This window comes from Eretmochelys imbricata, chromosome 8 (assembly GCF_965152235.1).
Source record: "Eretmochelys imbricata isolate rEreImb1 chromosome 8, rEreImb1.hap1, whole genome shotgun sequence".
Lineage (NCBI taxonomy): Eukaryota > Metazoa > Chordata > Testudines > Cheloniidae > Eretmochelys > Eretmochelys imbricata.
The window spans coordinates 12,098,961-12,111,767 of NC_135579.1; the positions used below are offsets into that span (position 1 = coordinate 12,098,961).

The 12,807-nt window shown below is 45.2% G+C and overlaps 1 protein-coding gene across 1 annotated transcript; it reads left to right on the plus strand.

The window, feature by feature from the left end:
- The first annotated feature begins 1,097 nt into the window (after nt 1-1,097).
- PITX1 (paired like homeodomain 1) lies at nt 1,098-9,633 on the plus strand. The gene is made up of 3 exons (XM_077824569.1): nt 1,098-1,260; nt 4,528-4,733; nt 9,085-9,633. Exons 1-3 carry the CDS (start codon nt 1,098-1,100, stop codon nt 9,631-9,633), a joined length of 918 nt encoding a protein of 305 aa, XP_077680695.1.
- Nucleotides 9,634-12,807: the final 3,174 nt, after the last annotated feature.

Sequence of the window (12,807 nt, forward strand, 5' to 3'; positions counted from 1 at the left end):
CTTGGAAATATCCCCTGAGACAGATTCCCCCCCTCCTTCCCCCTTTAAAACGTGTCTCAGAAACGTCCACATTAAAACTACTTGTCCCCGGGGGTTAAAAGTATAGTATCGCAGCCAAATGGGAACGCAGGTTTATTTCTCCCAATAGATCAGCAAGTTTAAAGGCGCAGCTTCTTCCTTGTGCTTATTGTGCAGCGAGTGTACCCAGCAGGAGTAACCATTCCCGTGCAACATGCGATTGACTCTGCGCCTGCCCTGCTCCGGGGGCGGGGCGGGGAGAAGAGATGCCTAGATCTGCTTTGCAGGAGACTGGAAAGAATTTGATCTATTTAGATTAGTCTCTGATATATGGTTTTTAAATATTTGGGGCTTAACAGATCGCGTAGCGAGTCAAAGAGCTCATACTACGCGCGGAATAAATCACTGGGCTTGGGGGAAAGTTGGGGGTGGGGGGCGCTGATTGGGTGAGGGCTGGCGATGGTAAGAGCAAAAAGACCTTTCTTCCTCCAGCAAGACGAGCAGAGAGGGCAAGAGACCCCAGGAGTGTCCTAACACTGGAGAGACGCTCCGCCGGGCTCCCGGGGCAGAGGGACCCCGAAGGAGAGCGCCGTGGCTTTAAGAAACTTGCAGCTAGTATTCCAGGGTGCCTTAGAGACAGCTCATATATATGGGGAGTTTGCAAGCAGTAGTTCTTCCAGCTAGATTAGGCTGGGTGAGCGCTAGATGGGGTGATATATTAGCGAGACTGGGAGGTTTTAACCTTAAGTGGGAGGAGCTGGGTTTAACTACAGGCATTTGTTCCAGGGCAAGTCGCTTTAATCTCTTTAGCTTTAAACTATCCAACTCGCAACCCGCATTTTTCTGCCGGGGATCTTTACCACTTTCATGCATACGCGGTTGGACCGGTGCAGCTATTGCAGAGCAAAGACAATCGGGCTTCTAGGCATTTCTCCGAGCTCTTCTTCTGATTCTTTGAAAATAACAATAAAGTAAAGCAATTCAGAAATAGTACTAAGTGGATTTTCAGACCTATATCTATATCTATATATTGTGGAATAAACACCTGCATAAACCAAAATCAACCCAGCCTCCTTGCCATGGATTCCTTTAAAGGTGGGATGAATTTGGAAAGACTGCCAGAGAGTTTAAGACCCCAGCCTTCCCATGACATGGCTTCCAGCTTCCATTTGCAAAGATCTTCTGAATCCAGAGATCCGATTGAGAATTCAGCCAGTGAATCGTCAGATACAGAAGTCCCAGGTAAAACCCTTACACTTCCTCTTCTTTTGTTCTTTCTTTCTTTCCCTGCTGGATTAATTCTAATGCCCGCTGCACAAGAGACTGTCCTGCCCAGGCAGGATGCACCAGAGAGATTGAAATACCCGGTGGTGTTGGTGGGTGGATGTAATCACTAGAATTAATTAGCGCCAAACCGGGAAGGTGGATGGGGGAGATCACAGATACCGAGCTGACCCTCTTCCATGCCCCGGCTCTGACAGTCTAGGGAATGGAAGAATATTGCTACCAACTTCAAGCCGAGAAGCAGGGTTTTGTTATGGTGTTTACAGATATTAATTTATCCGGGGGAGTGCGGTTTTGCAGAATGCTTCTGAAATAATGTCAGCTCTGCCGGGGTTTGTTTTCCAGCTCTGGCTGCTTAGACGTAAAAGGATCTCTCCGTCAAAGGAGGGGGGAACTGCAAAGCATTGGGGGGGGGGGGCGGATGAGGAGGGGAGTGGAGAGAGACCGGGCAGCTCAGATTTATTATTACGTGGGGTGAGCGTTACTAAGCCTAGTTTTTAATTTTATGTATAGATGGGGAATAAACCATAGCGTTTTACAAGAACTGAGTTGGATCTAAACAGGAGTCGTTTGGTCTCCGCTTTTACATCCGCCTGTTGAACATGTGCAATTATTGTAGGGAAAGCTGTGGTTTCCTAGTTTGTATTTAATTAAATCAGTAATCGTTCCTCTAATGACAAGAAACCCCATATAAAGGAAGCAAAAAGCCCTGGAAAAATATGGACTGCGGGAAACAGCGCCTGGTTCCTTCTTCAAAATTTCTCTGCACAGAGGATCGTTTTTTCAAATTATTGTTATTTTAAATTTAAACGGGTCTTGTGCCTGCCACAAAACCAAATCCGAAGGCTGACATGGCAGCAAACACGTTCGGTTTTTCCTCCAAATCTGATCTGAAAACAAGGCTTGGAGTGTAGACTGGAGAGGGGGTGCTTCCAGGGGGGTTCCTCCCCCCCCTTGAAATACTGAGGGGATTATTGCTCCATCTTGCTCTACCCCTAAAATCTGACTCATAAATTCTAAGGAAACTAAATAGCAGGGTCCATTTAGTCTTAAGAGAATTCACAAAATACCTTTCACTGTTTAATGGAAAAGTGTGCTAAAGCCAATCAAGACTAATGGGTGGTATTATGATTAGAAGGCGTATCACAGCCTTATGCCCAAACAGTATTTCTCATGCAAATCGTGGCGGGGATCAATCAAATGCAAAGATTGCAATCACTTTGATGGATGGTTTCTTCAAGGACAAGGGTTTTTCTTTACTTGTTTGCTCTCTTGCCTGCACGAGAAGTGGCCCCAGCCACCGAGGGGTGGAAAAAACTGTCTGCCAGAAAGATTTGTGTGTTCAAAAATAAAATCATTTTCACATGCAGCCTTTACAGTTAGGGCATGTAGACTCGGTTCGCGGAGACACACATTTACACCAGCGGCGAATTTTTGGGGATACAGTCAGTTGCAAAGGCAGCGAGGGAGGGCTACCAAGGATCTTTAAATGGGGTTTCTGTTCGAGGCCTTGTTTGCTCTGCAAACCACTTATTGGAAATAGTGGCCATCCGCGAAGCAATAAGCCCATTTACCACCCTTTGGTTTCCATTTACCCGTTTGAGGTCCAGCATTTTTACTCCAAGAGTTCCCAGGGAGGCCCTAGGTACAGAGTCTTTCCAAGTATGAGGAATCAACCGTTTTGCAAGGATTTTTTATTAATTAATTTTAAATTTTTATTATTAGCAGGCTCTGAGAGGAAGTCTGTATTTCAATACGTTAGCATTATCTTTACATTCCTCCTTCCTTTATGATGTACAGCACCTCAGAATAGTCTCATTATTGAGCTATCCGTCCTCCATGTGAAATCCTCTCAAAGAGACCCTCCAAAATCAAATCAAACTCATTGGTGTGAGTACAAAGGGAAAACAACACGTGTGTGTATTTCTCTCTCTATAATTTTGATTTAGTTATTGTGTGTCATATAGATTAGTATTACATTTGTGAGTGTATATAAATACACATATGTATATTATACACACTAATGGGTATATATATTCAAATAAATACATCAAAATTAGAGCGAGAGAGAAAAAGAAACAACACACACGTGTGGCATATATACACGCTGCTATTTAAAGTAATGTGTGGCTATTGTGAAAATAAATAAATCAAAATTGTACATAGACATACATATGTATTATACAAATTATATATCTATGTATATACATCTACAGAAGTATTTTATAGATATATGTAGGGAGGGAGATTTTGTCTCTACACATTAATAAAAGTATTAGTATATTCTATTGGTATAGTTTAAATCAGTTCAAATAATGTATCGAATTCCTCATTCCATATGTGTGAATCCAAAAAGGTATTCAAAAATGTAAAAAAGATCCGCGGTTTCCCCCTTGATTTTAGTAGATTTTTCTATTTTTCCCTAGTTATAGCAAGCGATTGTGTTGAATTCCTTCGACAAATTTAGATAAACATAATTCACAAAACGGGAATGTTGCAGACAGATAGCTACCAGCGTTTCTTACCTTTTATTCGATTTTGGGATAAAGGCTTTAGTGGATCATTCTCTGCTTAAATCAATTCTCATATTCCCGAGAGGGAGGGGAGTTCACCTTTTCGATTAATTCATGTTTTATTTTACACTCTCTGACGTTTTCGAAGATTAATACGGTGGGGAAATGGCCATATACAAGAACAACGCACTCGAGCAGAAGTTTCTCTTTAGATTGGGGGGAGGGGGGTGTCACAAAGCAGAGAAACGATTTTTAAATATATTTGTTTCCTTTTTTATTATTATTAATTATTATTATTATTATTTTGCCAAGAAGCTTCCAATCTAAAAGCCGAGCCCATTAGAAATGAGTTTCTTCCCCCTCTGTAAGTGTCAGAGCCCCCTGGACAGAAGGACAGGCCTAGAGGAGAGGATAACTGAACACGCTACTGCTTGGACATTACATTTCAGGGGAACATTTTCTCTGGAAACCTTTCTGAATCACGCGGGGCTGGTTGAAATAGAAAACGCGCCGGGCCTGTGGTAAGAAACAGGCGCTAGATCTAGCCTTGCACGGCAGAGGCACGTATGTAAGAGATTTTTTTTAAAAAGAGGATTTTGTTTTGTACCTTCTGCAAATGGCTGGGGGGAGGGAGGAGGGGGATCTAGGGGCCAGGAGGCCAAGTCCGTGCGTGTCACCGCTCGGGTCTCGGTGCCTTGTTGTTTTTAAACAGAAAAAGACCGGAGCGGCGAACAGAAGAGCGAGGATGGAAACCCCGACGATCCGGCGAAGAAGAAGAAACAGAGGCGGCAAAGAACTCACTTCACCAGCCAGCAGCTGCAGGAGCTGGAAGCCACTTTCCAGAGGAACCGCTACCCGGACATGAGCATGAGAGAGGAGATTGCTGTGTGGACCAATCTCACCGAGCCCAGAGTCAGGGTAAGGGGGAGCCCCGGCCCAGCCACACTAGGGGCAACCGGCGATTCATTCTCAGCAGCCCAGAGATATCAGCCTTGTCCTTGTAGGGCCCGATCCAGCGCCCATTGGCTGCGACGCCCAGTGGCCATGGGCTGTGGCCCGCAGTCTTTTCTGAAGTCGGAAAAACTTCCAATTATTTGGTAGGATGCATCGCAAGCGAAAATAAAGACACACTTGTCAAGGTGAACAGGCGCCTGGCGGTGAGGAGTGGAGAAATTAAAGGGAGAAATTACTTTGTTAACAGCTGCTAGCTTGGCCTTTTAAAACCGATTGTAGCCTAACAGATCATCTGTCAATTTCATTTGCATTGCCAATACTTACCCAGAACGTACTGTGCTTCTTAGATAATACCCGGGTATAATTATAGTATTGAATATACCCCATACTTATGGGAGGCACGCAATAAATAGAGAATCCTTAATATATTAACACCCAGGCCTTCATTTCGTTTGGTCAATTGTCGCGGGCATATGGGAGAGAAGGAAACCTTGAGCTGAGGGGATCTGATGTCTTGCAGGCAGCAACACCAGGCAAGCAGTTGTCAAAAGCTCAGGAAAGTTGCCGCCTCGTTTAAGCCCTGTCTTTGCTTTCCAAGATTTCCCTCTTGCTCCCCGTTCTTAAGATTTGGGATCTCTCGGGAGAGCATAGAGAAATCAAAGGCAACAGCTGGTCACGAAGGAACTGCATCTAAAGCCCAGTTGGGAAAGCGTGCCGCAATATCTCTGAGAAGACAGCTAGACTGGGGCAGGGAGCAGGTATTAGAAGGTAAAGGATGCTACCAGGAATCAACAGCTGAATGCAGGAAACTCTGCTCGTGTAATTGCCCAGGGAAGGGCTTTAGGACCCTCAGGCAGGTTTTTTTTTTTAATCCCGTTTTAAGGAGCATCCATAATATATATCAATAATTCGGAGAGTCAGAGAAAAGGCTCCGCCACCATTTCAGAGAAGCCCATTTTTAAATCGCCCCTGTGCCTGGAAAGGGCAGGATCTAGCCCATAAAAGCCATCTTGCTGGATTTACTGTTCTCTCCTGGATTGATTAAAGGCAGTAATTTAGCCCTAAACAGGAAATATATTTGCAATTCTCTTCCCCTGATTGGGAGCTTGAGGGACAGAGGCCTCCTCCAAACACAGGCTAGGAAGTCGTATCTTTTCGGGGGGGGGGGGGGAAGTATTTTTAATGTAAACAATCAATGGTTAAAATTGCCAGCAATGGCTCAACCCCAAGGCACCTCTATTCCCCCCCGATGTAAAAGAGACGCACGTGCCCCAGGTACAGGGTTTAACCGGAGGTATTCCAATCCCTACAAGTCTCAGGAGGGGCTAGATTAGACAGGGTTTATTGAGTGGATAAATTCCATTAAAACGGAGGAATAGACCAGCAGAGAAATACAGGCAAGTTTATACTCTCCTGGGCACAGTCAGTAAAGTGACAAGGAAACATACGGCGTCTGCTGATAAAATATATACAATAAGTGATGCGATTCAAACATGATGCTATCCTACAGAGTGACTGGAAAGCGGTTAAAATAATCTGCTTCCCATCACCGAGCAGATGTCTGTATACTATATAGAAAATATATCTAATGAAAAGTGACTACTGTATATCACTATGGAGTGTGTAACGGCCCCATTGTGTGCAATGTGCACACTGTGTGCACACAGCCAATGTTCCTCTCCACAATTCAACGTATATGATGAGGCAGATAAGTTATTTGTACTAGTAAACTGTACAAACTGTCAACAGACAAACGAAAGGACAAGGGTCTGGGCTAGATTAGATTCCAAAGTCAACAACCATTGTAGACACACATACTTGTAGGACTGGGCTGTCCCTGCTCTATGGGTCTCTAGCCAATGCTACCTCAGAATATCTAGTTAGGTCATTTATTTATTTGTTTTTAACATATTAACTTGTTGCAAACGAACGTCAAATCAGAACGGCTCGTCCTGCCATTCGGATTTTATTGATTCTGATGGTTTGTTTGTGGTGGGTTGGTTTGTGTGTTGCTCTTTTTTTTGTTTGGGGGTATTTTTCCTCCCCCTCCAATTTGTTTTTCATCCCGGGATATTACCCTGGTTTGTTTCCAGAGCGGATGTGCTGACCCCAACCCGGGGTATACTCCACGCTCTGCAGGGGTATTGTGTTAGTCTCTGCTGGGTATTGTTTACTAACAGTGTCCTGTCTACACAGTCCCTCGCCAATTGCAGATCCGCAGGGTGACACGATACACCATAAAATGAAAGGCATACACAATCCTGCATCTTGGAAAGTCCTGAAAGGGGGGTCTGGATTTTCCAGCACTGAAATAGGCTTTATACGTTCATAGCACCATAGGGCCCCACGGGATGGGTTTTGAGCTGAGACCTTAGTAAGAAAGCAACTAGAAGGTTTGGAAGGGTGAATTAAACCCTTCTCTGGAAATTCACCAGCACAGGGAATAATAAATAAAGGAGAAAATGGAGGTAGATTTAACCCATTCACTTGGTCTCAGAGCCTGGTAACAAATCAAACCCCTACAGTTCAGAAAAGCCACTTTTGTCTAGATGAGTAACCGGCTAACTGAGCAAATTAGACTATCTGTAAGGTTACCTCTTAAGGTTTTTAAGGGCTAAATACTCGCTGTATTTGAAAGCATTGTATTAATTGCAGTTTTCTTTTTTAAAAAAAACCCCACCACCACAATTCAAGGACTAAAATGTGCATTTCTGTGGCTGGAATATTTCAGGAAGCAAATAAAACTAATATGAGTTGCCATTAACTGAATTTCTTTCTCCCCTCTGTACGGAGAGGTTTGGGTTTGATGTTCTGAGATTGCAGTTTTGCAAATCCAACTTTCATTTGCCAGGAGGGCCTTCCTTTAAAAGTTTAAAATGTCTAGAAGCCATAATTAAAACGATTACCCCTCGTTTTCAGGAAATTCCTGTCTGAAAGCACCTTCTGAGGAGTGAATTACAAGTTTTGAACATTCTGGTTTTCGTTTCCTCTTCATATTTAGACGGGATTTTTTTGTTTTTCCCAACTAGTCCCCCTCGATCCTTGTTATCGCTATTTAAAAATAAAGCCTTGCCATTAAAAATGCTGGGAGGACAGGCTCGAAGAGCAGAGCCTCGCAGCCGCGAGAGTCACCTAGTTTTGAGGGGGATTTAAAATTCGTGGCGTTGAGGGTAGTGGGGATTTCAGTGCCCGGCACAAAGCAGCTGTCTGCCACCCTTTTGCAGGAGCTGCCCTGGAGGAATGTCTCTTTAGGGTCCTGATCCAAACCTCAGTGGCTCTAACAACAACGAGACAAGAGCTACCTTTACCAAGGGGTTAAGGAGAGGACAGTTCACAGGCTGATCTCACCCAGCAAGGCAGGAAGAGGATTTTTTCCCCAGCCTGGCCAGCCCGATCTTTGGAGGTCATTATCCCATCAGATCTGCAGCCCCCCACCAAAGCCCCTGCAGTGAAGTTTGCCATGCAATTCCGGAGCGCGGCCTTGGTCTGCGTTAGCTCCCGCCGCTCCGGCTTTTCCTGCTCTCTGGGCAATGCACTGGGTTGGGTGCCGGGGGTCTCCAGCACCGCCCTTGAGATAAAGCCTGGATGAGGTTTGGGCATCAAACACTCAGGAGCCCCCTCGGCTCCTCAGTTCCCGACTCAGGGCCGTACATTCTCATTAGACATAAAGTCCCAGGCTGCATCCATCCAAAGGGCGATGCATTTTTTTTTTTTTTTTTGGAAACCTAAACACACTAATCCAATCCCCATTTTATGATCTGTAACAGAGGACTTTTATTGTCCAGCGTTAGCTTTCGGAAACACAGCCGAGCCCGGGCGAGCCGGTGCTAATCAGAACAGGGCCTGGGCGAGGCGCTGCAGCATGGCCAATTAATGCGCTCTGTAAATAAGCGCAGCAACAGGCAGGGGTAAATTAAAAGCAGAGATTGGAGGTGTGCAGCGCCGGAGCCGCGGCGTGGAGCTGGGGAGGCGGCTCCTCTCTCTGAGCCAGGGGGAATAAGCCACGGGATTTGGGGAGAGGCAAGACAGCAGGGCAGGCTGGGGCAGCGTTTATGGTGCGCAGCAGGCAGGAGAGGCAACACCCAGGGCAGAGAGGATGAGCCAGGGACTGTCCACTGCAGAGCTTGGCTTTTCCTCTGCAAATCCTCCCCGGTGTGGCCAGCTGAAGCCGCTCCTGGCAGAGGCTCGGAGAAACCCCCCCGGCGCATCCCTATCCCCAGGGCTGTTCCCCGGGTCCCTGCCGGGGCTTGGGCCGGGCGATTCCCCCTGCAGGAGCCTGGCGCGCTTACCCTTTACTCTGACCTTTCCCCTCTAGGTCTGGTTCAAAAACCGCCGAGCCAAGTGGAGAAAGCGGGAGCGCAACCAGCAGATGGACCTGTGCAAAAACGGCTACGTGCCCCAATTCAGCGGGCTCATGCAGCCCTACGATGACATGTACGCCGGCTACCCCTACAACAACTGGGCCACCAAGAGCCTGACCCCGGCGCCGCTCTCCACCAAGAGCTTCACCTTCTTCAACTCCATGAGCCCCCTGTCCTCGCAGTCCATGTTCTCCGCCCCCAGCACCATCTCCTCCATGAGCATGCCCTCCAGCATGGGCCACTCGGCCGTGCCCGGCATGCCCAACGCCAACCTCAACAACATCAACAACCTCGGCAACATCAGCGGCTCCTCCCTCAACTCCGCCATGTCCTCCCCGGCCTGCCCCTACGGCCCGCCGGGCTCGCCCTACAGCGTGTACAGAGACACTTGCAACTCCAGCCTGGCCAGCCTCAGACTGAAATCCAAGCAGCACTCCACTTTCGGCTACAGCAGTTTGCAAAGCCCAGGCTCCAGTCTAAACGCCTGTCAGTACAACAGCTGACGGACTAACGAGGGCCCAAGCAGCCGGAGAGAGGAAGCTCTGCGGCCTGGTAGCAAACCAAACAAACACGGACCAGAAATCTTTTGCAAGAGACGCCAAAATCTAATACACGGATGAGTTGCAATTTTCCTCTGGATTATGCGGGTTGTATGTGTTTACTTGAACTTGCACAGGAGTTTCTAACGCGTCCACTTTCTAGAGCAGAAGAGTGGAAGGGGGGGCGGCGGGGGGGGCACGGATGGTGGTAAAGGCTGGGCTGTGCTGCCCAGTTCGTGGTAGGGGAAGAGGTTTGGTTAATGTTTACCACTGACCAACAAAAAAAAAAAAAAAAGTTACGTGCAGAATAAATTCTGCGGGAATATGGTTAAAATATTAGGGATGAAACTATAAAAAAGAAACCAAAAAACTTAACGACCAGGTTCAACCACTTAACTAAGGTTCTATTTATATCTGCCGTTACATTGTGCCCGATCGTTGTGCTCGGCCCTTGAATAAAAGGTTTTTAAACTGCATGATTCTTGATGTTTTTTCTTTAGTTGATCCAGTCATTCCTAAGACTAAGCAAGCGACAGGTTCCGGCCTCTCTTGTCCTTTCCAAAGGGCTGCAGTATCGCCTTTCCGGAGAAGAGCACAAAAAAAAACTGGGTCAGCCTTTTCTCCCTCCAACATCTTACCCTGATAATGAAATTATCAGTCACCTTTACTTAAAAAGTGGTTTTCTTTACCCCCCCCCCCAAAAAAAAATTCTAGAGAGTCTAGAGAGAAAAAAAACACTCACGACAAAAGACGGACTGTCATGAAGTGAATCCTGATACTGCATCTCTACTAAAGAAACCGATTGAGTCTGGAAATGATGAAAGGTTGCTTAGCAATTCTGGAAAATGCTTTTCTGGATGTGAAGGAAAAACAAGGAACCAAAAATAATCCTAAGGTGTTATGATGTAAATGTAGATGCTTGTTGGCAAAAAAATGGAAATGATAAATATGATCTTTTAAATATTAATACGCATACAAAACGCATATGAAGTTTAATTGCAGGCATATTTGTTGCTTATTTTTGTCGGTACTTATTACCTGTAGATGACAAAGAAACATAATATAAAATGCACAAGGTATTTCCTTTCCCAGTGTATTTCACATCTGTGGTAAAACGTAAGGCTGGATGTTTCAATAATGCTGTTGTGGATAAGGATGCAGTATATATTGTTTTATAAGTTATGGTTTGTGATTTTTTTTTCAAAATTAAAAGCATGGGAATAAAAAACGAACTCAAACAATGCTTTTTAATGTTCTTTTCTGGCTATATTTATGATATATCTCAAGTTATAATAATAATAAAAAACTTATAGTTTATTCGAAATTCAGCATCCAACATTACCATTCCGGGGAGCTGGCTTTTATTAAGAACCATTAAATTTTCGAGAAATGTAAACATCATTTGTTTGGCTTATTTGTTTGAAGTGCAATAGACTATGCAGATATTTAACATAAATACCGTTGGCTCTCTTAGAAAGATAAGATTTAAGCGCCCGATTAATTACTCGGTGGGGGAGGGGAATCAGTCATTAAAGTTAATCTATTATTAAAGTTTCATTCTTTTTGGAAGGGGGAAAAGTTCACATCTAAGGTCCGGTAATCCTGATTGGCAGCTCCATCCACTGGAGATCCTCCCTCTTCTAATTTTCTGACACACTTTACCACTCCCAGTTCAATGACCCCACAGCTTTTATAAAATCCTAATTGCATGGCTTTATGCTTTGATTGAATAACATTTTTGTTTGTTTGTTGATCATAAGCTTCGCCCCCCCCCAAAAAAAACCCCACGATTTTACAAGAGCTAATCTTTGCATCCAGAAATACTCCCCTTATGTGTTAAAAGTTTGGAATCAAATCATTGTTTGTGTTGTTTTGCTTGTCCTAACCTTAATTGTTTTCATAGCTCTCCTATATTATCCAAACGGTTTCGACCCAATATTTGGTATTTCAAGATTGCAAACACTGTCATGTCAAACCAGCGACATTCATATTTGAGTTTTTGTATCAAGTTTCTCCAAAATTATATGATTCAATCAACTGATCAATAAATCATCGGCTATGAAAGTGGGCTCCATCCCGCATTCACACTCAGGGAAGCTGTTTTAGAGGGGTCAGGCACAGAAATTTTTCCTTGTAAATTTTTAGACACAAAATCCAGACGTGTTAAGCTAAATCGATTGTACAAAGTAAGGTCTATATGAAAATGTTTGCACACATGTTAACTTCATACTGCTTTCAGCAGCCCTGGTGGCAATTGAATATAAATATAATATAATATAAATATAATATAATAGACAAATGTAAGACTATAAAACCAGTCCTAGAGTGTTTATAAAACTGCAGTGTGTTGATATTTTTTTCACGACAGCACACATCCGCGGTTGCTTACGACTGATTAAAAACGAAGATAGCTATTATCCAGATCTAGCTAGTCAGGGCTAGGAATATCTTGCAGTTAGAACTGGCCAGAAAAGGAGGAGTGTTTCCTGTGGAAAAAAATCGGAACATCCGAGGGAAAATTCCTCGAGAGAAAAAAAAGTCGAAATTTTAAATGTTAGAAAAATAAAATAAAAATGAAGTCGACCAGCTGGAATTGCTACATTTATACCCGCAGCTACGTTGCCTGTCTAGAGCATTCAGCCCCTGACCCAGTCCCTTTTCCAGATGGCTGCAGACTTCTCTCTCGGGATCCCACACCGAATTGTGAGCAAAGGGTATTTCTTCTCCCCTTGGCTTTGATCCTGCTCCCATTGGTGTCAAAGGCGACCGACGTCCCTTGCGGGCCAGGAGCCAGCTCTCAACTAGAGCCAATTGGTGTCCTTCCAAGGACTGCAGGGTCAGATCCATAGCCACTGTGTATGGATGCCCTTGGCTTTAAAAACAAAGCACGCGGCCGCGTTTCTGTCCCATGCGCCACGGAAGCCCCCAGGCACCGCTGGCTCCATGCCCCCACGCCGCCTCCAGCTGCGGGGTGAAATGGACACCTAGCGCTGGGTGCCAGGCTTGGAGCCCCCTGGTCTGCCTCCCTGTCTGATTGCCAAGCGCAGGCTGCTTTCCCAAGCAGCGCGGACTGGGCTTGCACAGCCAGGGCCGAGAAGAGGTGCGAGGGCGGCTCATCCGACCGCAGATGTGTGTCCC